The sequence below is a fragment of the Grus americana genome, chromosome 5, assembly GCF_028858705.1.
Source record: "Grus americana isolate bGruAme1 chromosome 5, bGruAme1.mat, whole genome shotgun sequence".
NCBI classification, from domain to species: Eukaryota; Metazoa; Chordata; class Aves; order Gruiformes; family Gruidae; genus Grus; species Grus americana.
Genome location: NC_072856.1, coordinates 32752996 through 32780322, shown reverse-complemented (window position 1 = coordinate 32780322; position 27327 = coordinate 32752996). Strand labels below are relative to the sequence as shown.

The 27327-nt window shown below is 42.1% G+C and overlaps 1 protein-coding gene across 7 annotated transcripts in view; it reads left to right on the top strand.

Annotated features, from left to right (window-relative positions):
• SMOC1 (SPARC related modular calcium binding 1) overlaps positions 1-27327 on the top strand; it is a 134861-nt gene that overhangs the window by 42405 nt on the left and 65129 nt on the right. For all 7 annotated transcript variants that reach the window (XM_054828482.1, XM_054828485.1, XM_054828486.1 and 4 more), the window contains exons 2-5: positions 1644-1815; positions 11055-11167; positions 21235-21334; positions 23558-23605. In XM_054828482.1, coding sequence (XP_054684457.1) covers positions 1644-1815; positions 11055-11167; positions 21235-21334; positions 23558-23605 — 433 coding nt within the window. The remainder of the gene's footprint in view (positions 1-1643; positions 1816-11054; positions 11168-21234; positions 21335-23557; positions 23606-27327) is intronic.

The window sequence follows — 27327 nt, the reverse complement described above, 5'->3', positions numbered from 1 at the left end:
AGAGAAAGGGGGTGAAGAATTTTTTTTTTAAATGTCAAAAAAACAAATTTCAGAGATGCATGTTCTTGGAGTGGTTAAAAACCAACCCAAACTCAGCTTCAGGCAATGTTTTTTCAACAGCTTTAACCTCAAAGCATAGAGCAGACAGCTTTGTAGGCAACTGTAACACCAAGGTGATTATGGCAATGACTCACACTTCCCTGTAAGGCATCCAGCTATCAACACACTTGGAGAGCCGTGGCTTTGTGCATGCAGGCAGGGTGTCAGTCAGTGCCCGCTTGCCAGCCAGCTCTGAACTGCTGAGCTCATAACAGCTTTGAGAGCGAGCTGGGATATCGGTGTATTAGAGGGCAATTCTGGTCCCCCCAGGCTTGCGAAAGGCTTAAGAGATGGGAGCTTGGGAAGGGGAAGTGCAAGCAGGTTTAACTTCTCTTTTCTTTGCTTAATCCTCATCGGACTTGCTTCAAGAGTCCCCTGAAATCTTCCTGGGAGCAGATGGTTGGGTTTGGGTTATATTTGAAGGTCTGACTAACCACTAAGCAGGGTGGCATGGGAAGTGAAAAGGGCTGCTGTCATGTCCTGGTGAAACTCTTCCGATGGTTATAGAAAGAGGACTGGCAGTCAGGGTCATCAGGAAGACAGTATGAACTTGGAAATGAGACCTGGGTATCCTTATAGGCAGCTCAGAGTACAGCTGAGGGTACAACAATAAACTGCTGCCAGATGTTGGGATTTGCAGGGAAAAAGTGGACAGAAAACAGTGACTCGTTCATGTGCATTGTGGGTTTCCCCATCTCCAAAAGATCAGGCAGAAGTTAAGCTGTCTTCAGAGAAGGGAAACAGCAGGGATTGTGGTACAGAGGAAGTAATCTGGGCAAGGAATTGGGAGACTGGGGTTGTTCGCATTGAGAGGTTGACAAGACAGGAGTGCCATGTTTATACAAAACAAGCTGCATCCGAACTGAATGCTTGGGAAGAGGTATTCAGAAAGATGACAAGAAATGACTTTTCACAATTAGATTGTGGGATGCATGGAATGCAATTACCAGCTGGGCTGGATGTCATCGGGAAGGAACAAGATGTGGCTTTGGGCGTGTGTGGGTATGCTGTTGCAGGTGGTATCCACAGATGACATAAGTAATCCTTTAAAAAACCAAATAACTGGTGATATAAAACTGGCCACATCCATGGTTCAACTACCAAGGCCAATCTTGATAGGTTATTCGGGTTCCTTCATCCTCAGTGATAAGTTTCTTGCACCTCTGACTAAAATTGTCTAGTACCGGATACTGTTTGTGGCAGGGCACTGGGCAAGCTGGGCTGTTGTGAGTCAGTATTGCCCTTCCCGTGTGGGTTGTGTTTGGCTTTGCACATCTTATGTTTTCAGAGGTGAGGCAGAGTGACTAATGTTTCCGTTCCATTAAAGAAAATGGAATGGCAAAGACCCTTAATTTTTTTTTTAAAGATGTACGTGTTTCATTTTAAGTTCCCTTCAGGCAAAGTCAGCTTTGGTAGGCAGCTTAAACTGCATTACAGACCATACTGCTATTGTCATAAAAACAAAACACACCATGCTCTGTTTTGGGAAACCAAACAAAACCAATATTTTTTTTCTCCCTTCCTCCTTTTTTCACTTCCTTCAGTTTTTAATAAGCGACCGTGACAGAGACCCTCAGTGTAACCTGCATTGCTCCAGGTCCCAGTCCAAACCCCTCTGTGCCTCTGACGGCAGAACATATGAGTCAATGTGCGACTATCAGAGAGCCAAATGCCGGGAGTCAAGTCTGAGTGTGACGCATCGTGGCCGGTGCAAAGGTAGGTGGATTTCAAATGCCTTTGAGGGGAGGAATGGGAGTCCTACCTCATGCGAAACTGGATTCTTAGACCCTTGAGTTTAGTACCATGCTCTGTGAGATAATCTGATTGAAATTGTGCATTCATGTGAGCATGGGTATCTGAGCCTGCGTTTAGGTGGCAGGTGTAAGAACTGACTGAATTATCAATGAAAGAAGGCAAAGGAGCCACTGGCATCACTGATGACAAAGGACATCACTGAAAAAGGGCCGAAATACGTGTCTGCAAAACAGAAGCATGGAAATGCAAAATCAAATCCTGAAAGAAGAGATCTTTCTTGCTACCTGTGTTGGTGAGGACCTGAGATACCTTTGAGTGATAGGAATGTGGAGTGGGGAAGAGTGTGTGGTGCATGTTAGATGTCTAGTCCCTTTTCAGACATACACAGCCTCTCTGTGCTGAGCCGATTCAGAAGACAGAATGCGTACAAGGGTTTACGTGGCCTCTTTTTTTGCCTGTTTGCTGTTACAAATCTACTTAAAAGTGAGAATATTGTTTCTCAGTTCAACTCCCCTTCAGCATAGTCTAAAGATGAAGTTGCAACTTTAAGAATACTGGTGTCTTGTCACGCAAATAGTTTGCTTCTGCATTGAAGTGAAAATCTAGTTGAGTGCATTTTCTGAGAGCACAATTGACTCAGAGGGCAGATGGCACAGATGTTTTTAGCAATTGGTTAAAGTGACAGGAGAAATTCATTAAAATTCCTGTGGAAGGATAAATAGCCATACATTTAAACCTGACTTCTGTTTATGAAGACTTTTTTACTATTATATAAATGTATCTTTTTCAGAATTACTTGTTCTAAAATGGAAATCCCTTTTCAATGTATTGACAGGCTTTATAGTTTAGGTGAATTATGAGTATGACCTCAAATATTGCTCTCTTAAACAGTTTCTCATTAGAAAAACAGCTTGCTTGTATGACTTATTTTTTCTTACCACTGCTGGGTTGTTTTATGGCAGCTTCTCTCCTGTAGCTTAGGAAAAGGCCTTTGAATCATGCTGCTTTCTGAGTACTAGAAATCAAGCAGCTTTGCTTTCTTCCCAGGGCCCAAGAAGCAGTTGGACTGTTCTTTCAAGTGACGCATTTTTGAGTATCGCAATAAGAAGTGTTAGGGTGGGAGTCCTGCTTTTGCTTTCATCACTTGAGCAGAGTGGCTTAGATAAGCAACTCCATGGCTGATATTGGCATATAAGCTGGCACTGTTCAGTAACTTAAAACATGGGATCTGAAATGTGGTACATCCATAGGCAAAAGTGTTTCTGGAAGTGGAGAAAATGTTGATTGCCAAACTACACACCCTACTATATATTGTGATTGCAGACTCCCAAAGAAGTAACTAAAGACTTTTTTCTTAAGCTCAGGTAAAGTATACTTTCCTTTCTGCTCTCTGACACAATTGAAATGTTTAGCTGAAACTACTTGCATTCTCCTTTCCTTTTTCCTCTTAACCTGTTAGAGGAAAAGAGGTAAGAGCAGCACCTAATAGCCTGGGATTGATTGACAAATGCAAGTTTTAGTTTTGACCTACTAATGCTCCTATGAATCCCTGTGAAGTAGGAATATTCTTCTAGCTATCACATTCAAATTTAAACTTGCTAGTAATTTCCATGTGTGCTGGTATTGAAAGGTATTTTGTTTTTTCTAGCCACATTAAAGAATACGACCTCTAGTTGTGCATAAAGATCACTGTTCTACACAAACACAGACATTTGCAAGACAGGTGTGCCTAACTACAGGCGGTGGGCCAGGTCTCTATCTTGTACTTGCACAAAGGAAGATATCACCAGCAGCTTTGGAGCACCTTCTACTGCTGCAGTAGGATACCAGGTTTTCCCTGTAACAGCCTTCATTCCTTCTGCATGACAGAGATGCTCTACAGGGGAGCTCCCATAGAACTGGAAGGGAACCCATAGGCCATCGAGCCCAGTCACATGCAATTGTGATAGATACTGTATCCAAGAAATTATCCTTATGAAATGAGCAATTTTAACTTGCGCTTCCTTCTCTGAGCGGGGGGGGGGAAACCCCCAGTAACTAAAATAAGGAAAAGAGGAAGTATATTGTGGACAGCAAGGCATAATTCTGCACCTCAAATAACCATAGGTTTCCAATTTCATATGCTGATAACTTGAACTGTGCTTGTGCCAAGGCAAGCAGAATGGTTTCCATAGTGAGAACAGAACCTTTTTGATTCAGCTTAGCTCTTTGCTCTCTATCAAGAAGCTAAGGACCTTTTAAAGATGAAATCTTGCCAGCCCTTTGGGAACTATAACTGTTATTCAGCTCTTGCTCCTTGCTAGCTTCCTCACATGCTTTTCAATGAAATTCCTTCAGCACTAAATTATCTGAACTCCTGTCAAACTCTCACTTACACATCACAACGGGTTAAAAGTCAGGAGTAGCTTAAAATGATCAAACTACAGCATCCATGACAAATGGAGCCTCATTGATGGGATTCCAGGGAATAGTTCCAGATGGCGTAGCTGGGTGTAAAATACATGGCCAAGCACTCCTAACCGGATCTTTTGTCGGCAGACATCTTAAGACCTGATGTCAAGTAAGAGTTCTACCTCAAAACTTTGAAGGGATGAAGGACAAATACTTGTTAAAATAGTCTTGGCAAGCTGTCAAGATTATGCAGTGAGTGTTAGGGTATATTGGATATCTGTGACTTAACATATTTAAGTTCTATCATAGAATCATAGAACTATCAGGGGTCGGTATTTAGACCGGCACTGTTTAACATCCTTGTCAGCAACATGGACCGTGGGATCGAGTGCACCCTCAGCAACTTTGCTGATGGCACCAAACTGTGTGGTGCAGTTGACATGCTGGAGGGAAGGGATGCCATCCACAGGGACCTTGACAGGCTGGAGAGGTGGGCCCGTGCAAACTGCATGAAGTTCAACAAGGCCAAGTGCAAGGTCCTGCATGTGGGTTGGTGCAATCCCAAGCACAACTGCAGGCTGGGTGGAGAATGGATTGAGAGCAGCCCTGAGGAGAAGGGCTTGGGGGGGTTGATTAATGAAAAGCTCAACATGACCAGGCAATGTGTGCTTGCAGCCCAGAAAGCCAACCATATCCTGGGCTGCATCAAAAGAGGTGTGACCAGCAGGTCGAGGGAGGTGATCCTGCCCCTCTGCTCTCACGAGACCCCACCTGGAGTACTGCATCCAATTCTGGGTCCCCAACATAACAGACATGGAGCTGTTGGAGCGAGTCCAGAGGAGGGCCATGAAGCTGATCAGAGGGCTGGAGCACCTCTCCTGTGAGGACAGGCTGAGAGAGTTGGGGTTGTTCAGCCTGGAGAAGAGAAGGCTGCAGGGAGACTTTACATCAGCCTTCCAGTACCTGAGGGGGGGGCGGCTGCAGGAAAGCTGGAGGGGGACTGGTTACAAGGACATGTAGTGACAGGACAAGGGGCAATGGGTTTAAACTAAAAGAGGGTAGGTTTAGATTAGATACAAGGAAGAAATTCTTCTCTACGAGGGTGGTGAGGCACTGGAACAGGTTGCCCAGAGAAGTTGTGGATGCCCCCTCCCTGGAAGTGTTCTAAGGCCAGGTTGGATGGGGCTTTGGGCAACCCGGTCTAGTGGAGGGTGGCCCATGGCAGGGGGGATTGGAACTAGGTGATCTTTTAAGGTCCCTTCCAACCCAAATCATTCTATGATTAACTTGTTGGTTTCCAGGAACTTGTTTGGCCTATTTAATTAAAAAAATGAAAGGGTGGGAATGTTCTAAGAACTTCCCTTAGATTTCTAATCATTTTGAAAGTCTGCTGGTATAGAGCTTGTTCTTAAATTGTAAGTCACCATGTAGAATCATTTAGGTTGGAAAAGACCCTTAAAATCATCATGTCCAACGGTAAACCTAAGACTGCCACATTCGCCACTAAACCATGTCCCTAAGCACCACATCTACATGTCTTTTAAATACCTCCAGGGATGGTGACTCAACCACTTCCCTGGGCAGCCTGTTCCAATGATTGACAACTCTTTTGGTGAAGAAATTTTTCTTGATATCTAATCTAAACCTCTCCTGGTACAACTTGAGGCCTTTTCCTCTTGTCCTACCACTTGTTTCTTGGGAGAAGAGACCAACACCCACCTCACTACAACCTCCTTTGAGGTAGTTGTAGAGAGTGATAAGGTCTCCCCTCAGCCTCCTTTTCTCCAGGCTAAACAGCCCCAGTTCCCTCAGCTGCTCCTCATAAAACTTGTGCTCTAGACCCTTCCCCAGCTTCACTGCCCTTTTTTGGATGTGCTCCAGCACCTCAATGTCTTTCTTGTAGTGATGGGCCCAAAACTGAACACAGTACTCGAGGTGCAGCCTCACCATTACTGAGTACAGGGCATGGTCACTTCCCTAGACCTGCTGGCCATACTATTCCTAATACAAGCCAGGATGCTGTTGGCCGTGTTGGCCACCTGGGCACACTGCTGGCTCATATTCAGCCTGCTATCATCCAATATTTCCAGGTCCTTTTCTCCCAGGCGACTTGAACCTATCTGTAAGTTACTGGTGAGAATTGTAATGGGGATCTTCAGTCTGTCTCCTGGGACACCTAGATGAACATAAGTTTTGGCTAATGTTCAGGAAAGGAAGATCTCCTGACTAGTGATGGGTTGTTTGAAGGTGATCTTTCTATTCTACCTACTGTTCCCGTTGGACAGGAGATGATATTTTGAAATCACTTTTTTTAGTCCACTTCCTAGATCCATGTGTTTGTCTTTGAACTTTCTTATTCCTTGTCAAGGGAGAATAAAGTGGGTCCCTCTTTGGCAGCAGTTAAGTCAATAAAATCTGAAATGACATTTCCAATTGCTTTACAAGTTTAGGCATGTTTTTAGATATGCTCCAAATAAGTTAGGGAACTTCAGACTAGAAATGGTATGTGGGTATCAAAGAAGGAGCAAAGCATGTCAGCATGAAAGGAAAAAAGTTAGACTGCAGGTGTAGGACTTGTCAGAAGTAAAGTAGAAAACAATGGGGAGAGTGGAGAATGATTGACACCCTGTGGGACAGATGGGCATGTTTTTGTAGTTTGCTCAGGTTCCATTTTTGTCTGTTTTATGCAAAGACACAGATCATTGGCTAGAATAAATGGGAATGAATATGCTGACTTCAGTGTAGCTGGACTGCTTCGTGCCTGGTGGGCACCTGGCCTGTATGAGACAGTTACCTAATGGAACTAGAAATAGTTGAAAAGCTGCCTGCATCAATTTTTGCCCTTCAGGCTTTTGATAAAAGCAAAGTAGAATTAAAATTAAGTAGCTAGATTTTTGTAGTTGCTGCTGGTGTGATGTGGATGCCTGGAGATGTTTTACTTTGTATTTTTAGGGTAGCTTGGGTCTTTATACCATGATGTTGGGTGGTGTCAAAACTGCTTCTCTCTGAAGAGAGGATGCTGGAATTCTTGGGACCTATTCAGGAGTGCACTGTGTATATTATGAGGGACACGGTGGTCTCATTTGAATAAACTGTTCATGGATAAGATCAACCATGGTAACTAGCCAACTTCATTGCAAAATCCAAAATTATGTGCACCTGCATTCTGCAGATTAGGCCACAGATGTCAAAACCATCACTTGTAGTTCACAATCTCCTCATTGCCAGCTACCAACTTGAGAATGAATTTTCTTTAAAACATAGCTTTCTGAGCTGCAGTAAATCTATTCTAAGTTTGACAATATTTAAAGTCAAATTATTAAACAGCTCTGCTTTTAAAAAAGTCATCCTGTTTTGGTTTTTCACCTTATGTAAAGGAGAGGAGAAAGTCCTATTTAGTCTGTCTGGACTGTGAAACTAGAATACATTGATGCTATTCTGTTTTATAAGCTTGGCGTTTGATACTCCAGAGAACATTTTTAAGAAGAGGGAAGAAAGTACTGAAACACTCAGGTAAACAATCAAAATGCAGAAAAAGTATATGAATCTACATCATAACATCAGGCTTCAGTAAAATTTGTAACACATCTTATTTAGGGTGAGCTATTTGGCAGCTACTTTTTAACACTTGGCACTTAGGTAATATTTTACATTTTCTAATTAACAAAGCAAAAATAGCAAGGTGAAGTCATCCCACTGAAATCACATGTTGATGCAAACATTATAAAAATACCAGCCTGTGGAGTGGGGAAGAAAAGGATTGACAGTCCTTTTAAAAACAAACTGGTAAATGTTGATATTAAAGGCACTGTTTTTACTGGAACTGAACTATGAAATGACAGACAAAAAAGATAGTGGTATGCACACACCTCTCTAGCCAGCATGGTATATAGGTGGTTGTTCCAAGTCAAGGCTGTAAAAGGACTGGCATGACCTTTGGAAATCAATGAAGGAGGATGGGAGAAGTAATCAGGGCTGAGCGTTCATGAACAGGAGAAAAATTGTCTGTCTCCTCTGTGCTTCAGCAGCAATTTGTGAAGAGATACCACTTGAGCCGAGGGTTGAATTGCAAAAGAGGTTGCTGCAACAATGACGAGCTCTTAAATGCTGTGGTGTAGTGGTGGTGTGCTACGCTGTGTGGCCTACTGGGTGGTAACAGAGTTCAATCTATAAAGACCAGTTAAAATTGCCAAGAGGGACATAGTCACCTTAGCAGTAACATGTTTATATTATCTTTTCCTTATAGTAAGGGCTTGATTTTGTGCATGTTTGCTCATTAGACAAATTGGACAAAGATCTGAGTTAATCTCCCTTCTGCCTGGGCTCCTAATGTACTTGTACTACAGGGGATACCACAGGATGCTTGTTCCTACCAGCCGTGTGGTGAAGCATCCAGTTTCAGTCATGTAGTTGTGCCAGCACCAAAGTAGATGCTATGTGGAAATGCTTTAAGCCTCTGTTTTATGTTCAGGAGAGGAACCAGATAAGCCTGTCTGCAGTCCTGTATCCTCAGATGGAGAGACTAGAAAACACACTTTCATTTGTGAATCTGCTTTGATTGTCATGTGAGAAATTCACAACTTTTTTTTTTCTTTCTGTATATGTGCAGATCTGCATAATCTATGCTGGGTTTTTTGCTACTTAGCTGTCTCCTGTGAAGCAGAACTTGAAGGTGTTTGTAGTCAGACAGCTAACTATAAAACAGAAGGTGCAGCCACACCCTCTGGTTTTGAAATAATGTCCTATGTCATGCCAAGCAAGATTAAACTCAAGCTTGAACAGGAGATCTGCAGGTGGTAGGTGTTCCAGTTAACAGCACTGCCAGTGCTTCCTTTTCAGCTGAAAGACCGAGCATGTGTTGGAAGGGTCAGTGCTCCTGGCAGGACCATCCTCCAGTGGAGGTGTGCAAACAAGGTTTGATTATCTGCTCACTTTGGCAAGCAGGAGCAAAAAAAGAAAATTCCAGCTTAGAGGTTATATCATGGCTAATTAGAAAAAAAAATATTACTACTTCTCTAAATTCAGGGTAAGCTTTATTCAAGAAAGTCTTTTAATTCTGTAACAACCTTGTTCTTTATACAAGCTCATAATAGGTCCACCTGAGATCAAAGCTCCATGTGCTAAGGGTATTGTGCAAACACCCCACAAACAAATTACACTCTAAAGGTGAGTGACATATGACCTTCTGTCCCTTCTGATCCTAGGGATGTGAGGTGACTGACTCAAAATCACTCAGTGGGCCAATGGCACAGTTGATATAGGCACTCTTGCTTTGTAACCCAGTGCTTAAGCTACTGGCATCTGTGCTGAATACTATTGCTATGAACAGTGACTTTTCCTAAAGAGAAGGGTTTGATTTCCATAGTTTCAGAAGACTTGTGAAATCCTTCTTGGGGAGTAATGTGATTAAAATGAAACTGTGTTGGCAAACTGGAAACTTAGTCTCTTGAGTCATCAGTTGTGTAAATAAAGTACTCAGCTTGAAAGTTTTGGTCTATGTCTTTATCAAAACTATTTATAGCATTGTCATTGGTTTCTGCATCTAGATATGGTTAGATGGAAATTACTCTATTGCCATGCAATGTCAATTCAGCTGATCTGAGAACCCAGACTGGCTTTCTAATTCAGTGCTGGCACTAGTGATTCTGTTGTTGAAGTTCACGTGATCTGTGACGCAGAATGTGGGATCTTCAGGGATCCAGTGGAATTTTTTTGTTGTTGTTGACCAATGTGACTTCTGTGCCTGGTAGAATGGGGGTTCAACAGTGATCACACTCTATGGTGCTGCTGAAAGATTCTGATTATTAGATTTTGCAGTTTCTGCACCGAAAATCTTTCGGTCAGTGGATTCATGGGGAAAGGAGGAGAAGGTGCTAGTCCCTGTGTCAGAGTCCATGGAAACAGATGTTTGCTGTTTTTCTTCTCTTTTTAGAATGAACAGCAGTACTGTTAGACATCAAGTTTTTAAATGTAAACACTGAGTCAATCTGTATCTCTGCAGGGCAGAACTCTTCTCTTTGACCCATCAGTCATCAGTGTTAGGCTTATCTGGGTCTATGCTCTGTAACAGTGAGCTGGACCTGGAATGGTTAAGGTCATGTTACATGCTGCCATCATCTGAAATAAGTGCAGAGCTGAGATCTTAACCCCTTCAAGCTCTGCTTGCAGAGCAATGTTCTTTCTTAGCAGCAAAATAACTGATATGAGAAAGTATAATGCACACCTGGCTGTAAGCACTGGGACTAGAGGTAGAAACTGGGTTTCAGGAAAACACAGGCAATGGCATATCTACCTTATCTGAACCACATAAAGGTGGAAGTTCAGTTGGGTGGCTGGTTATTTTAGCATCTTACTGGGAGAGTTGCTCAGAGAAGAAGCTTTGGGGCCATCCCTTCTTCTACATTGCTCACTTCTGGGCCTGAATTACTTGACTTATGCTCAGCCATCCAGTTTCAGGCTGTTGTTATTAGTAACTCCCTCTGGGAAGGCCTTTCACTGCATGGACATTGTGCTCCAGCACTTATTGGAAGAAGCTTCGAGAACCCTTGGATGACCATAAAAACTATTGCCTAGGAAATTAGGCAGCTCTTCAGTAACTGGCTTGTCCTTTGATTATCTAGGTTTGTATTTGCCTTTGGGATCATGAATCCTAACTCCATAGCTGCCTCGCTAATGTGCAGGTAATGGTCCTTGATGCCTTGTATTTGTTTGGGGTTTTTCCCCCCTGCAGCTGCGTGGTGCATCTGGTAGCTTTTGAAGAGGCCAAATGGTGTTTGCAATTTAAGTGGTTTTTTCTTTTATCTTTGTAGATGCTGGCCAAAGCAAGTGTCGATTAGAGAGAGCTCAAGCACTGGAACAGGCAAAGAAGCCCCAGGAAGCAGTCTTCATCCCAGAATGTAATGAGGATGGATCATTCACGCAGGTAAAATTTCTATTGGCTTCCTTCAGGCAGGCTCCATGGTTGCTGCAGGAGATTCACTGTTAAGGCATGAGCCAAGTGATGATGGCAGCATGGGTGTGCACACTAACTCTCTCGGGTGGAAGTGTTGAAAGCTGGGGACTTGTTTAACCAACTCGAAGCTTTGATTTGGTTACCATACCTTGAAAGACACATATGTAAAGGCATCTGCCTCCAATGTAGTACAGAAACAAATGGCATCAAACTCCAGCATAGCACAGAAACAAAACCAAGTGTATTTTCCCCTGAAGATGTGAGCTGCAAAGAGAGCTGTGGCTCATGCAGAACAGGGTGGACCAAGCTGCTTCTGCTGTTACCTGTGCTTCATATTTCACAGCTAAAAAGAGTGGTCTATTCAGCCTTTTCCCTCTGCAGGGTACTTGTTAGTGACAGACACCTCTTTCCTGTTCTGTGCCTTGTTGTGGTTTGGGGGTTTGGCAGGGAGGTGATGTGAGACTGCTTTGTTTGGGTTTTTGATTCTTCACTGTTCACTTGCTAGAACTAAATTGTGCTGGGATTTCAGACTCTTTCATAATGCTGTTTCTCTTCAGAAGCAATAATCTCAGGCAGGGGTAGCACAGGAGGATTATGGTTTGTTAGCCTTTAATATCTGTGAAAAATGAATAGTCAGTCCTGGTCACTGAGCATCCTATAGAAATAGGTGGACTGGGAGAAGTCCTACAGAATTCCAGAGAAGTTGAAGTAGTTACGGGGGGGGAAAACAAACAAACAAAAAACCCCACCAAAAACCTTCATGAAGCAGATTTTGACAGGAAGAGTAGTTTGCCGAGGCAGGGTAGTGTCCCAGTGCTAACTGAACTGGGTGTTAAAAATGGCTCATGCAGTTCCCTAACAGATAGGAGGGATATGCTGTCTGCTCAGTTTGGCATGCGTCTCAAAAGCCAAAATCCTGCAACCCTGATGACCTCTACTTTGTGAACTTAAGTACATCACACAACTTCTTTTGCCTTAGCTTCCCTATATCTAGCACTACTCTAGAGATCTTATGCCTCAGAGAAATTTTAGGATTCATTAGTTATTGTTTGTGAAATCTTTTGAAGGTTAAAAAAAAAAAATTCCAAAATATAATCAATATTGGCTTCAAAAAGATGAGAGACAAAAAGCTTTGGGGTTGGTTCAAACACTTTGTGATGCCTGGGGGAAGAGGAGAAGAAAGATTTTTTTGTGATAACCTACCAAAAATTTTTATTTCCCCCCTCAGCCTTACCCTCCCATTATCTGGTGTGTGTGTGGGAGTGTTTTTGTTTTGTTTTTTTAATGGTGAAGTAGGAAAAATTTTATCCATCCTGCCAACTTTGCATACTTCTTTGGAGCAGCATCATATTTGTGTACAGCATGGACCATCTTGTGAAGGTGGGAGTAAGAGAAGGTGGCTGCAGTTTCTTGCAGTCTAACTACATTCTCAATTGTTGAAATTTGATTTTGTGTAGAGCTGCTCGGGTTATGTTGGCACTGGAGGGGAATACTTAAAACCTAGCACAGTGGGCCAACTAAGTGTTCCACGTTAAACTTTATAGTTCAAGAAAAAAGGAGGAAGGAAAGCTGACTTTCCAATGTCTCTGTCAGCTGTCCATCAACCTCTTGGAGACTAAAATAGGGGGTGCAGGTGAAATTTTTATCCTAATAAGCTGGACTGAGAGTGCAGTTGATAAACCAGTCTGAAACAAAACTTTTTTTAGAAGGCTGGTACTGGTGTCTGGATTGCTGAGCAGTTGCTGGGCCTCTTTCCTGTACATTCCCTGGCCAGCGTGTGTTGCCAGTGGAGGGGCAGCATGAAACTGCTTACAAAAATTGTGTGTTTTCAGCTGGCAGCCAAGCGATGCTTCACATTCTTCCTCTGTTCAGTCCTATCTGTGAACACTAAAATGTTGTTGTTTTACCTGGCATGATGAAGGAAGCTTCTGATCCCTTTGTAGCTGGAATTAACTGAAATTCATATCATTCCTTGGATTGTAAAAATACTCAATGTTCCACATACCTCAGGAGCCAGCTTCATCATTTATATTGCAGCATTTAAGGTCATTGTCCCTGCATAAGATGTGAATGAAACACAATGTCCGAGGAAGCTAACCAGTTTCAACATGCATTTGAGACAAATATTTCCTTTAGCTTCTGGTCCAAATTAATTAAACTTTGATTTTAAAAGGATATATAAAAATTAGAGTTTTGGTGAACAGTCTAAACAGCTTTTGCTTCCAGCAACTCATTAATAAATCTCATCTGGTGGAGGTGGTTTGGATACCGCATCTCTTGCGCAGAGAATTGGCACCCCTGGGTTCTGCTCTGAGGGGAAGCTGTATAGGCCAGTTCTTGAAGTCCCTGAGGCCTTGCTGAAGTCAGCTCTGAACTGTTAGTAGTTTATTCTGGTTCAGTACCCAGAGACTTGCTCCATCCAAACTCCAAATCTCGGTTGGGAAGTCCAAAACAGAGCAGCATCTCTCAAAGAAGTTTCTAGGAGAAATACCCACCATGGTCTTGAGGCGTCATCCCAACAAGAATCTAAGCAGATGCATATGCTTCAGGGTATACCCGGTATGCAGAGTTGGCTAGGGAAATTTTTTCAACAGCTTCCCCCATTCTATGTAACTGTTATTGGAGGAATATTTTGGGCAGAAGAAATTCTGATCAGAGGGGAGACCAAGATGCATGCATATATTTAAAATATAAAATGTCTTAATTGTTATAGCACTCACTCAAGATGTGGATGACTTGCTTTCAGGTGTTGAGCTGAGCCTCTTTTTTTGTAGATGTTCAGGCCCACATCATCATCCTTGCTATTAGACTTCAAAAGATCTGGGGTTTTGTCTAATTTATTGGGGGAAATTCTTTGAAAGCTTTGCAGGAGTGAAAAACACAAACAGTGCAGGTTTGGGAGCTGCATTTGGTAGTGGTAACTATGTGTTCCCAGAACCTGTTTGGTCTTAACCAGATGGAACTGTTGCTTTTGTGGTTTATCGTCCTCCTCTTGATTAGAAACTAAATTGCAGTCAATATGGGTCAACACTGAAAGCAGCACGAAGTGAGGCTGTGAGCTCAAGTCTGCCCTTTCCAGCTCCTGGAACTGCATGAAGTACAAAACTGTATAAATTTGAGGCTGGATCCACCGCTAACTGGATGAGGCTGTAGGGTCTTGAAGAGAACATAGCTACTCTGCTGTTCTGTGACCAGCAGCATGTGCTGCATGGGGTAGCAGCTGCAGAGGGAAGACCACTCTTGTCTTATCTCCTCCTGCTTCCCTGCAGGGCAGCTGGCTCTGAGGCCCAACAGTTAGGTGTGGTAATAAGGGTGAAGGGCCTGAAGGCAAAGACCTTGGCTTGCATTTAAACCCTGCATGAGAGAGACATCCTGTGTGTCTTAAACTTGTATAATCTATCGTTTTTCATTGTCTGTAAAATCTAGACCAAAAAGAATTGTTGTCAAAAATTCTATTGCTTGGATGCCCAGTTTGCCTAGACATGGCTAGTTATAATGGGTTTTGCGTACTGCACGAAGAGGAGCAGGCACTTGTCAATTCACTGGTTTTAGCAACTGTTTCTATGCACCACGTGTGCTGCTTCCTTTATTCTGGGAGTTTGTGTAATGCAAACATCTTATAAAATCCCTTTTTAGCACTCCTTACACATCTAAAAATGTGGCATGGATTTGCAGTATGGAAGAGGTGGTGATATTACAGGCGTGATGGGATGACTGTAAATGGGAGCAGACCTGATGAATTGCTCTGGAATTGCTATTTCTTTATATTTTAGTTTGTGTGGGGAATATTACTTCCTATAATGAAATCTTGCTGCACTTAGCCTACAGTAATGTAAGTACACAGATAAAATTTGAGTTATTCACAACATAATGCTTGTTTGATATGTGTAACTAGATTAATTGTATAAAACTGAGTTCACGTACTGTTGTGCAAAACTGGACATGACTAAAACCAGTTTCTGTTCCCAAGACTTGCTCTCTCCTTTTTGCTGTTATGCTGTATTTTGCATAAATGCCATTCCCTTTCCATGCTGCACTTAACCTGCTGTGATCTGTTCTTCATAAACAACAGGCTCTATTGGGTAATCTGCACACTTTCTTTTGCTGCCTAGTGCCATTGGGCTTGTTGCCATGGGCTGAGAGAGACTTGCATTCTTCATAGTTTTCCCCCAAGCGGTTTTTTAGAAAAGGTTGCTGAGGTTTTAAACGGGATCAGTTTCAGACAGATTAATATGAACATGAATAATGTTAACCCTGCTTTGGGGGTGTAGTCTTGTAGGGCTTTTTGTGGTGTGTTTTGCCATTTGCTGCCACCTTCCACTGTCTAGCTGTGGTTTCTTTTCCTTGCAAGTCTGCACACACGTGGCTGACAGCAAGTCTCCTTGGAGAGTTTGAGTTTAGGCTCTCAAACCTGCAGCTGCTGGTGCAGTTATTGAAGCAGCACTGAGATTTCTCTTAAAGCTAGCGCATCAGTCAAACATGTTGTCTCACAACAGGATCAGTGAGTGGGCTGACTTTGTCAGAGCAGTTTTCAGTTATCAGATAGCTTCCAGAGCACTCCCACATCTGGTAATACAAGTCTGTTTGGAAGGAGTGATCTATATTACGGTCCATAGCAATAGTTTCATTCTGTGCTATGCCAACGCGTGTACAAAGTACTGCTTTCTCCTAAGTCCCACAAACAGACCCCTTTCTAAAGCCATGGGGAACCCTCTCAGCCTTCAGTGTGACTTCATGATCCAAGTCTGTTCCTCTGCGTTGGCTAGTGTAGCACCGTGCTGGGCAGAATGACAAACTCATTTCTTAATGCAGCATGGTGCTGCAGGGCACTGTGTAGACATGTCCCGCATTCCCTGGATGCTGTCTATTATTTCATTATTCAGTGCTCATAGTCTAGCGATACTAAGCTCTCAAGGACTTAACCTCTCCTTTCAGAAGGAAAGAACAGTCTGTCTTGCTATATTAAAGAAGCTCTTCATAAAGAATCTGGGCTTTAATTATTAGATAGTTCTGGCTTTTTCTGTTAAGACATCACTTCTATAGAAGACTGTAGCTGGAGCTCTCTGAATACTGCTCTGCAGATTTGTTGGCTACTTACGCATTTGCTTTCTTCCTGCAGCTCTCATTGTGTTTCTCGTAAGGTAGCAACTTTGGTTATATATGGTGTTTCTTCGAAGTACCACCAGTCAAGAGAGCAAAGGAACAGATTCTTAAAGCAGGAATGGACATCCTTAAGGAAAGTAACAATGTGTGATCATTCTTAACTTTAAGGAGTCACATTCTGTGTCAGAAGCAGAGAGTATCTCTTGGGGATCCCTCTTCTAAGCTAAAAATGGTATCTGTGCCAGAGTGTGTGTTGGGAGTGCCCTTGACCATGGCTAAGATTTTTTTTTTGCCACAAATAACTTATTTCCCTGGTTATATGAATAGTGAAACTCCTGTGGAGCAAACATTTCTTGAAAGATGCATAGACTTGAGGGAGGTGGCTGCTGCATAAAGCCCTGGTGGGAATATTTGTCTGCACAACATCATTTGGGAAGAATTAAATGTGAGCAGGGAACAGAAAAAGTGACAAAAATTATTTGAGGGGTGGTAGTCCCAAAGAAACTCAAACTTGACATGCAGACTGATTCATAGCTCCCTAAAATTGTCTGTAAAGGCAAGGCAGGCTTCTGACAATAGTTAGCTGACTCTTAATCTAGCAGAAAGTATGACAAGATCCAGGGTCCAAGCAGTACAGCAAGACATTTAAACCAGAACAGAGGCATCACCGCTTACAGTAGAATAAATAGTCATCAGACCAGAATACTGATTATGTGCTGCTAACTTGGGTTCAGAGGACTTTCTAGATGAGCCTCAATGGCTCGAACAAAGGAAAGGCTTGATTAAAGAATTGCTGTGTGACACTGCAGCTTCTGCTGTCTGGGTCAGACCAGATGATCTACTGGCTTGGAAAACTTATTTAACTGTTTTTACAGTATTTACAAGGAGCACTTGAGTGCAGCGAGGGTTTGGAGCCGTGCCTTGTGCTGTGAGTGCGGTCAGTAGCTCTGCTGCATGCCCTCAGCAGTGCCATTCAAAAACTGGATGTGTGTTTTATCTTCTCTCATAAAAGTATTGCTCTGAATGCAGAAGGAATGTTTTTCTTCCCTTCTCTCTGCCCTCCATTCTGGAAGGAGAAATATTTGTCTGATCTGCAATGGGACAGGAGTCAGTTACCAAACTCTGCATCTGAACAGCAGTGAAAGGCTAGTCTGAGTGTTGCTGTTCTGTGCTCAGCCCAGTGCTTGTCCAAGGTGCTCTCAAGCCTCTTAGAGCAAACTTCTGCTTTCTATAACTCTATAGAGACTGGTTTCAGCCATCACAGAATTACTGCTTTGCCCCTGTTTTCTCCCTCATAGATGCGCATGCAATTTCTCTTCCATTTCCAGCTTCTCTTTTGGAAACAACCCCTTGATCCTCCTTTGTCAAATGGCTGTAAAGGGGTGCTGCTGCTTGCTTATTGAGAAGCTTTGGAATGCTTGGGAATCTGATTCTGGCACTGCCAGTGAGATACTGAAGAAACTCGAACAGTGGTTTCTTTTTCCCTTAGGAAATTAAGAGGCTGTGGAGTCTGTCAGTGACCATAGTTTTAATGTTTTCATATTGTAATGAACTTGAGAGCAGGATGTTCATTCATGGTGGCTAGTACATTAGCTGCTAGAGGGGGCGAGTAGAGGATCTGCTGCTACACTATTAATGTGGGTAATGGTGGCAGAGCAATACTTGTTGGGTTTGTTTCGCGCTTTTTCGTCCTTCAGTTGAGGCACGGTTGAGCTGGCATATATCTCACCCTTGAAAAATAGGAACAGTGTCCTCCTGCATGATCAGGGATTCAGGTGCTTGCAGGGCTAATGCTGCTAATTGCAGGTTTTATTTCTGATTCCCTATTATGTAACTTAAACCTGTCCAACAGCTGAACATTTTATGTAAATTTGAGATGTCAAACTCTGTCATGTGCCTTTCCAGCAGTAATGAGCATTCCGTAGCTGCACCTTGGTTAGCAATCAAGTTTATTTTGTATATAAAATTGATAAGGTGTTTTCTATGACACAGTACTTAGCTTTTGAAGACTGTGAGCCAAAAAGTCAAACACACTTCTTCTAACATGTATTTTGGTAGTGCCCAAATTAACTCAGTAACTGAAGATTAGATCTATGCAGTAAACAGGTGTCACTTTTACATGGTTACTCTTCTGATTATAACAGCGTTTAAAAATCTTGCTACTATAGGAGTAGAATGAGGTTAAATTTAAAGTAGAAGATTTAAATGGAATTTAGAAACAAAACCTCAAACCTAAGATAAGTGGAAACTCATTGGAAAAAATTAAAGTAAAAACTTGAATTTTTAAGATTCCTTACTATAGGTGTTCCGGAATAGCTGACACTTTTTACAAAGTTTGTGTTTATATACAGTGCTTAGAAATGGTATTGGGTCAGCTATCATCTTTACACTTTTTCAATGCCATACCAGTGCTATGTAACTGATGAAAAGTACACCAGGTTTTTTTTCCCCGAACCCTTAAGCTGCAAACTGCAGGCCAGTTATTATGATGCTTAAATATGCTGAGACCTGGTCAGGTATCATGGTGAAAGGTAGCATCTCTCAACATGAAGACATTCAGGAAAGCCAACTGCAGTGATTTTTGAGGAGGTTGAATTGTCTTTTCTTTCAGGGTAGTTGTCTGAATAAGGGCTGAGACTTCATTGCTGCTATTATCTGTAGTAGGAAAGTCCTTTGGTGCTGTATTATAACACGTGATGGTTGTGAAAGTGCTGTCAATCTGAATTTGGTTTTTTTAATGGTGGCAGGGAGAAAAAAGGGTCACAGGATACCAGTCCAAAGACCAGCCTTCACTAGCTTAATTACAAAATTATTTTGCTTTTATGGATGTAATGTATTGGCTTGCATAAATGAATGTATGTAATTGGTAGCTCTCCATTGAGATGAGTTGCATAACATGTTGTTAGTTAATGCAGCTGTCCTAAATTTATGTCAATACACTTTTTGGACTCCTCTGCCATGTAGTTTATTTTCTGAAGGCTTGGCTGAAGGACTATCAAGGCACTAACATTGGAATTTTTTAAATGCTGGGTACACTGGATTTCTTCTGTAATGTAACATGGAGTGGTCTTGCCCTACGAATTCAAGACCCTATCCTGGAATTTGGCTTCATCTCTGGGTAAGATTCTTACAATTAATGCTCAGATGTAAAGACAGCTTCTTGTGCTGTTGGGAATGCAGTAATGTGTGTGTGTCATCAGCAGAGATAAACACTAAACACAGAAACCCAAGCAGTTCCATCACGCTTGTTTTGAATATGCAATTGATTAGATTGAACAATAAGAAATATTTTGCAACTTGATTATTGCTAATTATATTCATAGTGCTTTTGAGCAATTTGCAATCAATTTTGTGATATATTGAGAGAATAAAAATGAAAGTGTGAAGATAGCAGTGACAGTGACTTTAGTGACATGAGTACATGAGATTATTGTTCATTTTGGCTGCTAAAAGTTAATTTGCTTGAGGCAAAATGATTGCTTTGCACTTTAGTAAAACCCAAGATAAACACTGGTACCATGTGATAATTGCTCTTAGATCATGTTTTATGTGATACTCAAAGCCTTTAAAAAAGACTGTTGTTAAGTCTGTGAACAAACTCTGCTACCTTAGGGAATCGGAGCCAGCTGTCAGCAAGGGGGAATGACTGTTCTAGCTCTGAAGGATCCCTAACGAAGGGAATGGCACAAACACCCCATCACTCTTCTGTATGGAGAGGACTGGAATGGGAAATTGGCTTCAGTGAACTTGCAGGAAAAAAAAAAGAGAGCATGGACAGAATTCAATTTACAAGTAAAATAAAAAGGCAGTTTCTGAAGTGATCTCATTTCATGGCTTTTTTCAGAAATGGATTGAGGGAGCCATGATCTCTAGCTTATAGTAATGTAGGCATTTCTATACCATTTCAAGGTGCTGGAAGTACTGATGTGCACACTCAACCACAACTGAAAGTGTGGCTTGAATTCTAGAAAGAATCTTGGAAACTGTTAGTATTTACACAGATGACTGTATGATGATCATTTATTTGTGTCTCGAGGGAAGGCAAAAGGCATCCTGAACTTCATCCAAATGCTTGATTGCTCTGTGAAAGCTGGGGCACAGGCTGTAATTAGATTTATTAAATTGGATGAAACTGCCACTGAACTAATATCTGCATAGATATTACTCGGAACAGTCTGCTAGATCAGGATTTATCTATTCTCACTTTAGAATTCCACATCTGAACTAGTGGTGGAGGAAGGAACTGGGCAACTCTAGATGTTCAGTTCAGCTTTAAAGTTAAGCAAGATGAATCTTATGCTGTGTACCTTTTGGCTCATTAGAGCCTTCATCAAATGTTCTTAAGTCCTTGTCAATACATGAAGAGCATGTTGGATCTTGCTCCTACTGCCTAGGTTGACATAGTAACGGGAACTAGCTTAATCTGCCTGGAGAGGGTTTGTTATCATAACAAATCAGTGTTGCATTTTTCCAGCCATGTTTACTGAATGAAATGCTCTTGAAATGCTCACAGAAAGCTGTTCTCAAGCAGTGACTGTGGAATTGGGCCAGGGTGGCCTTTCCTCATCCCAGCAGTGGGACAACTATGTGATAGTAAATAGTAAATGAGATTTAGCAGAGGGTGGTGTGAGCTGGGACACAACTGCTGTATTCCCAAACTGTAGTGTTCTCAGCTAACTACTTGTAACTTCTTTTGCCTCTTGAATTGCAGCTAAAGGAGTTGGAGTAGGAGAAATTACCTTTCTTTGGGGAGGGAGGTGAGGGGAGAAAGAAAAGTTAACGATATCAAAGGTACTTTTCTGTGTGACCTCCTCACTCTGAAGCATGTGTTTGTGATGTGTCTGGGTTGGGACTTCCATTAAGATGCTGGATTATAATAAAAGTCATGGGTGATAGTGAGAAATGAAATGCCTGCTCTTTGTTTTATCAAACAGGTGCAGTGCCATACCTACACTGGATACTGCTGGTGTGTGACACCTGATGGCAAGCCTATTAGCGGCTCTTCTGTACAGAACAAAACTCCTGTATGTTCAGGTACTGTGGGAGTGGCTTCAACAAATACTAATTTGATAACCAAAGGGGGTTGGGGAGAACGCATCCTGTTCAGAGCGCTTGATCTTTTCAGGTGACTTAGACAGTTTACCCAATTTAACACCGCAGCTGTGCCTGTACCTCCCTGTGTGCTTGCTGGCATTTGGAAGCTGTAAGGGAGCTTGGACTGTGGCACATCCACCCTGCAGTTAGGGTACAGACCCTCCTGCAAGGCTCACTGAGAAAAGACACTAAGGTAACAGCCTGTGGTAGCCAAGGCAATTGGTGTACACAGCAACACTGCAGCAAATGCAGAGATTCCTATAGCAGCTGGGATAACTTTTTTCTGTGAGCTGTATTTTAAAGAAGTGGTTCTTGGGCTGCATTGAGTGGGCGATGGAGTCATTTTGCCTGCAGAGTGATGTCAGTTATAAGTTTCCTAAGGTGGTTCTGAGAAACTGGTAGTTGTTGACTACTAGCCTCCAAATCTGGGCTCCTGCTGTTATAATGGATTTGAGTCTTCTGATCATGTTGCTCAGTTCCAGGATCCCCATGTGTGTCATAGGGCTGGACAGCACTGGGCTTGCACCACAGTGTGCAAGAGGGAGGTCCAGAGCCAGGCTGTTACTCATGGGTTTATTAAGTGACATGCTTTTGGGCTCTCAGCCTGACACTCTGGGCTCTGTTGCCCTATGGTTTACTGGGCCCAGATCAATCATTTTCTGTGCTTAAAACAGAATGATGATGATTGTTTTTTCTCCCCGCTATTCAATATGGCAGCCCGTGGCTCAAATGGGATGAGATTGGGATCTGGGTTTTCATATGGCCCTGCAGTGTTTGCCCTTTAGATGCGAGCATGACAGCAGTCAAACTTGGGTTTTTTAATCCTTCTCACCTTTTTCAGTGTCCTCTTGGCTGTAGGGTGCTTTGTGGTAATAAGCAGAGTGACTTGCATGAGGGTTTGATTTGAGTGGGAGAACTGTCTGGGAACCAGTGAGTCAATGTAACTTGAGGGCATGCTTGGTGTTTCACAGGTACATGGAAAGAAAATAAGGTTAATATCCTGGTTTTGTGTAAGGTGAATTGCTACAGTAGTTTGGCTTAAACCTTAGAATATGACTTCCTTCCACCATTTCCAGTATATAGCTTTGGAAGGGCATGTTTTAGAGTTTTGCTGATCTGTTCATTTAGCTTTGAGCTGTTCCTAAAATTGTGTTGCCAGGAAAGTAAATTCATGGTGTATTGTAGGACACATGGATGTTAGGCCAATGATGAATAATATTAGGTATGTGCTTCCTACCTGTAATTCAGCAATAGATTTGTGGTGAACTGATCTGCAAGTGAAAGTGCCTGGGCAATAGAGTTTACATTTAGAGTTTGTCTTGTCCAGATGCTTGGCCCTGTCAGAGCCGCCTCCTTTGGAGCTGACTTTTGATCCCTGTTTCCTGAAGTAATCACTGGAACTGTTTAGTAATGGTGCACAGAAGAATCAGTTTCCAGGGAATAAAGCTATTAAAAAAAAAAAAAAAGGCTTGTCATAGATTTTTTTAATACACTTTGGTAATGGATTTGTTCAAAAAGCTTTTATTATCAGTTCAAGTTTTAGTGGAAAACAGTGTGATGAAGCACTAAAGCAAACTGCAGAAATAAGTGTAGAATCATATATTGTATGAAGATCTAATTTATATTAAAAACCCCAAGATGTGTTGTATTCAAATACATGCTGGATCTTATTCATCTCCCTTTTCAAACAGCTGGGGATGTTCAGGGGATGGTTGAAATCCATTTTCTGCAAATTGTCCCACTTAAATCCCTTTCCTTTAGAATACTGCCCCTTGCATTCCCTGCACACTCGCCCCACCTGTTTTTGATTTGTTCTTCCTGACACTTGCAAATGAAAGAAATGACTCTTACTGATCTTTCCTTCTTGCCCTTGGATTTATTCCAGGTTTCTTACTAGCACACTGCTCTGAGCTCTTTCAAATCACTGGATCCAGCTACTAAAGATTTCTTGTTTGCCCTCATCCTGATTTAACATCTTAACGCATAAAACTTCCTTATGCTATCCCAGTTGGTTGAAGCCACAGGCTCTCTGAATCTGAAACTGAGCTGTTGGCAAGTAAAGCCAACGCTTTGTGGATTGAGATATTGACTGTATTGATGTGAAATTATATGTTCTGTGCGATCATGCCACATTTAAATAGATGTCTTTTTCTTCCCCTTTAGGTTCTGTAACTGATAAACCATCAAGCCAGGGTAATTCAGGAAGGAAAGGTGAGTGGAGTCCTGTGCTTCAGCAACTTGTTTTATAATAGCAGCTGCCCAGTCAAGGCCCTCGAGATAATTCAGAACCTGGGTACTTAACCAGCTTGGTGTGCAGGAGGCTTATGTACCTTTAGACATCCCCCTTCAGTAGGAGGAATAAGATGACAGTCTGTTCGTGCACCACCCTGTGGAGCAGAAAACGATGCTCTCTGCTCATCAGCTGAGATGTAGTACATGAAAGCAGAGTTCACCTTGTACTTGTTCACCTTGAAGCTTACTGAGAGTTTCTCAGTAAAATCCCTAGAGGTTAGGAAGGCTATCAATATGACTAGTAGACTGGGAGTCAGGAGTGCCAATGTCATGGTTGTGGCTTTATATGCATTGAAAGGTGAGGGTTTTAACAGAGCATAAAACCCTCTGGCCAGCTGGAGCAGTGCTGGATTCAACCCTAGCTGTGCTTGGAAACCTCACTCTCTTGTGCATTGGCCCTCCTTTACACTCCTTTCTTCAGTCTTGTCTTTCCTGAGCAAGGCATTAGATGAGTTGTTGTTCTCCTCCTGTGTGTATTCATAGCCCTTCTGTGTCCTCTGATTTGCATTCATTGAAATAGTCTAGGGAGGGGTGACCACTGAAGGGTACAGCGATGACTCAGTCAAGTTTGTCTTTAGGCATTCTCCACATGCTGATTTTCAGCCCTTCACCCCTCTACCCCCCCCATTCAGAGTCAACTTTTGAGTTTGTCTCCTTACTACAGGAAAACAGTGTTGAATGCATCCTTATTCTGCTGGTGAGGATAAAGGCTATTTCCTTGGAGAAGTTCCTGTTTTGATATCTGAAGCAGGATTTTTACTGTTAATTCTCTAAACCAATTATTCCTGACACTTCAAAATGCAGGAAAGGCCTTCCTTAATGCCAACGTTTTAATTTGAAGAACATCATCTATGCTGGGACTGTCAGTCCAGTCCTGAAAGCACTTGATAGGAATGATGGATTACTATGTTCAGAGCAGTGATGCACTTTGAGCATATCTGCTCTCCAGTCTATTGGTTGTGTATAGTAGCTTACGAAAAAGTAGGGAGAAGAAAGATGCAAGGAAAACTACTTAAAGACTGAAAGCTGAAGCCTGCTCCTTATTTTAGATAAGGATATGTCTCTAAACCTGTAATTACGTGTTAATGTATAATTGGCACCTGAATACATTCTGTTAATGCAATCATTGCTAGTCTAGCCTGAAGTACAAGCAAATCGAGTAGCTCTTGAAATCTGCATTATTTTTGAGGGGGAATTGTTTGTAGGCTTCCTACCTGAGTAGTCCTGGTCTGTTCTTCTAGAATTGGAAGCAGCTGATTTCATAAGAAAGAAGAGCAAAAGAGGAAAACATCTGAACTTGTTTTTCCTACTTCACTCCCTTTATTAACTCAGAGGTTGGAACATGCAAAACAAGAGAACTGTAAATGGAATTAATTAATCTAAAATTTGTAATATAAATTGATTCTCCTTGGTGCTGCCTGTGGCATCCTAGTTCAAGAATGGTACACTTGGTCACGTGGCTGCAGAAACATCTTATGCAGTAGCTGTCAAGAAAAGGAAAATGTTTCCCTTTGAGCCAGCATGCTTCAAGCAATCATGTAAACTTTGTCCCCTCCAGTTCTGAATCTGTTCATATTTGTTGGAAGCTCCTGCACAAACCACTTTGGCCTTTCTCCGTGATGTTAGAAAAACACTTGTGAGCAATTATTAAATAGGTCTTTTAAGATCAAGAGGGCTTTTAGAAGCCGAAATAATTTTGTTTAAAATCTGATGGACTTAGCATTACATTTTTGGCTAGTGATGATCTATGAATGAATTTGGCTTGCTTATCAGTGTTTTTTCTTAAGTTACCTTGAGTGAAAATTCCAGTATTGGGACCTGTTGTAAGGAAGTTGGAGCCAAGAACAGCCTAGTTTCATTGAAGCAAGGTGGTCACTGGAGCTCTGGCTTCTCTGAAGACTGGTGGCTAGCCAGCATGCATTTAACTGTCTATTCTAGCTGAGCGTTGAGACTCTTTCTACAAAGATTGCTCTTTGCAAGAAGACAGAAAGGGCAGGATGAGGAGGGGTCCAACAGGAACTGGGTCAGTGATGATCTTCTGTTGTAGAGGCACATCTTGGAAACTTCTGACATCACTTTGGGCAACTGCCATCTGTTTTGGGAGCTTTTGGACTTTTCCCACTGCACAGCAGACTCCTCTCTCCATCCCTGGATGAGGGTCTCTGGCACAGAATAGGCACTCTAAGGAGGAAAAGGAATAGCTAAGACTCTCAAGTTATTTCTTTTGTCCCATTCATACAGGAATGTAAAATATGGAGCTAATAAGCTTTGTGTGATGCTGGTGCCCTTCAAGTCTTCAGGGCAAAATTTTTTTTTTTTTTTTTTTTTTGTATGGAGGCTGCTGTGCCTTAGAAACAGTGCAGATGGGTAGGCTTAAGCTGTTGGTAATTAATGAAAAGGAAGACTTTACTAGCATATTAGCTGTCCTTTAGAAGAGACAAATGAATGTTGGAATGAGAAAAGGGCTGGCTATTGATATTCACTCTCTTTCTCCAAATGTTTTGGCCTCTTTTCCATCTTGTTTAGCCCTAATTTCTGTGGGTCAATTGGTATGAGAGAGTCACCAGAAGATGTGAGGTAACATGCAATTCCACTCAGAGGCTCTTTCAGTACTGATGAAAAGAAAATGAAATGGCTTTATAGTCACATGCCTTGGCATGTAGTTCCAGAAGTGGCTCTGTGGAGCTTTCTGCAGAGAACAGGCAAGGGTGCTGGCAAGAAATCCTTTTTATTTTTAAACCCCATGCTCTGGTTGTCCATGTTTACATTGCTGCTATTGCTCTATGATGCAATGCCAGTTACTCATACAATTTGCCCTGTAAGGTAATTTAAATCAAATTAAATTGGCACTGAACTTAAAACTTTAAAATAGAATGTATTGATTTGTTCTGTGTCTGAGACGTGCTCTGTTGCTGGAAGGCAGAGCAGACCCAGGCCTGAGGAGATGGAGGCATGTTTGTATGAGGTAGAATGGAAACCCAGGTTTTCCAGGACGTGCTTGGTGTGTGAACTTTGCAGCTTAGACACTTACCACTGTTCTTTCTATGCTGAATTCAGCCTGCAAGTGAAGAACAAGTTTCCAGGACCTTTGTCAGGGAACACAGTTATTCTTGGGTGGGATTAGGATATCCAGAACCTGCAGATTTCTCTTGCTGTCTGTTCCTTATTCCAATTTGTTCCTTGTACAATCCTTTCTTGTAAGGAGCTTCTTGCACTAATTTACTCCAGTTGCTGCTTAGTTTGAAAGGCCTGAGAGACTTGGAAGATGCACGCTGTCCCCTCCAGGGCTGGATCTCCCCCCTCTCTCCCACTGGGAGGTTCTTAATGTTTTAAGAAGCAGTGAAAGGCATCCTTGGAGCCAACATGACTGGATTTCTTCCCTGCCTAAAGAATGCAGAAAGTTCCTTTCCAGCCAAAGGGAAATTGTGCCACACATTTGAAACAAAACAAGCAAACATGAAACAAAACAAAACTCTTTCTTTATCTGAGGAATGCTGGGGCTTTAGGGAGCTCAAAGCTACAGATTTGACATATTGCAGCCCTGAGTAGTGTCTTTTGCAAGCAGTTTTTAAAGTAGGCTGTTCAGGAGACGGAGATATGTAAAAAACAGTCATGTCATGGCTTATCTCTTCCATAAAGTC